Source organism: Mus caroli, chromosome 18 (assembly GCF_900094665.2).
Source record: "Mus caroli chromosome 18, CAROLI_EIJ_v1.1, whole genome shotgun sequence".
Classification (NCBI taxonomy): domain Eukaryota; kingdom Metazoa; phylum Chordata; class Mammalia; order Rodentia; family Muridae; genus Mus; species Mus caroli.
The window spans coordinates 27821770-27823124 of NC_034587.1; the positions used below are offsets into that span (position 1 = coordinate 27821770).

The 1355-nt window shown below is 42.4% G+C and overlaps 1 protein-coding gene across 1 annotated transcript in view; it reads right to left on the reverse strand.

Moving 5' to 3' along the window:
- Positions 1–485: 485 nt before the first annotated feature.
- The window catches only part of LOC110285137 (ral guanine nucleotide dissociation stimulator-like), a 1891-nt gene continuing 1021 nt past the window's right edge, over positions 486–1355 (reverse strand). The window contains exon 3 of the mRNA XM_021151133.1: positions 486–966. Within this exon, the coding sequence (XP_021006792.1) occupies positions 486–966 (481 nt within the window). The remainder of the gene's footprint in view (positions 967–1355) is intronic.

Below are 1355 nucleotides of genomic sequence, written 5' to 3' on the forward strand. Positions count from 1 at the left end.
ATCTTCTGTAGATAAATGGTCACTTAAAGCTTTTATCCATTATAATTTAAGCATCAAATTTTAGCCTATTAAATCTTTACATTAATAATTTTAATTTTTGTCTTAAAAAGCCTTTTGAGTAATCTTAAAATAGTGTCCTATTAAATATATTCATATTTTGAAGATACTTTCTCTCATAAGATTGTTTTCATAGACAATGGAAAACAAACACTAAATATTTATTAAAGCCAAGACTTAAAATAAATGCAGCCTTGAAAAGATCAGGAAGAGTAAAAGGGCTATTTCTCAGGGGAGGGAAAAGGCTGGGTACGGGGTTGGAACTGCTGCTGGATTGAAATCAGGGGCTGATCCTGAGAGGCAGAAGNACTGGTGTTTTCTGTAGCACAGATGTAAGATAGACTCAAATAAGGGATAAGGTGTGTGTGTGGGGGGTAGGTAGACCCACTGCAGCAAGGGTGCTGCTATCCATGAAAGATACCCTGTATCTACCAGCATGCTGAGAAACAGGTTACACAACTGCTATCAGGTGTGCTGGCAGGACGGCTGCTGCCACATCTGGATGCAGTTATGCATGTGTCCNAGAACCTTCTGGTGGCTTTTGTGCTCTCCAGCTCAGGGGGACAAGTTGGATCTGGCTCCAGAGTGGCTGCTTTCCCTACAGATTTACAACATTTAAGTTCTGGATCTGAGGATGTGTGTCTTCCCAGATCTGAGTCTTCCTCATTCTTGGCACTGGAATCCTTGTCCTGTTCTTCCCACAACTCGGTCAGAAGCCTATCAACACGGATAAAAAGATCAGAGTGTGGCATGTGCACACTCAAATAGGCCTTCAGGTATGTCAGAGGTAACAGGTCTGAGGGTTCACAAAAGTCCTCAGGGTTCTTGTCCATCCATGTGTGCAGGAAGGTACAGAGGCTGCTCCTTACTTGTTTATGCTCCACAGAATGAGNGTGGAAGTATGAATACCTAGAGAAGACCAGACAGAATATCACCAAAAAGTCCCAGCCCCCACCCNACCAAATCTTGGCAGTTCTGTCTGCTGTCAGATATATTATTATTTTACCTGGACAAACTCGGTGCTCTAAATATATCTGTGCGAAGTTTGAACAAATGCATCTCTATCCAGACATCTCTGTGGTTGGTCACATGGTTTCCTGGGATATCCTTCACAGATCTCCACTTTGGACAAATCTCTACTGGGTACTCCAATAGTTCTAGAACCTTCTTTACATTTCAGGGAAGTGAATTACCAAGGTGTCAGAAATATTGAGTGAGGGATAGGGTGCATTTTATAGGTAAAAGGCACATCAATGAGGGTCTCAGCTCTTAAATGCCACTCCCTTCGCCTAAGCCTG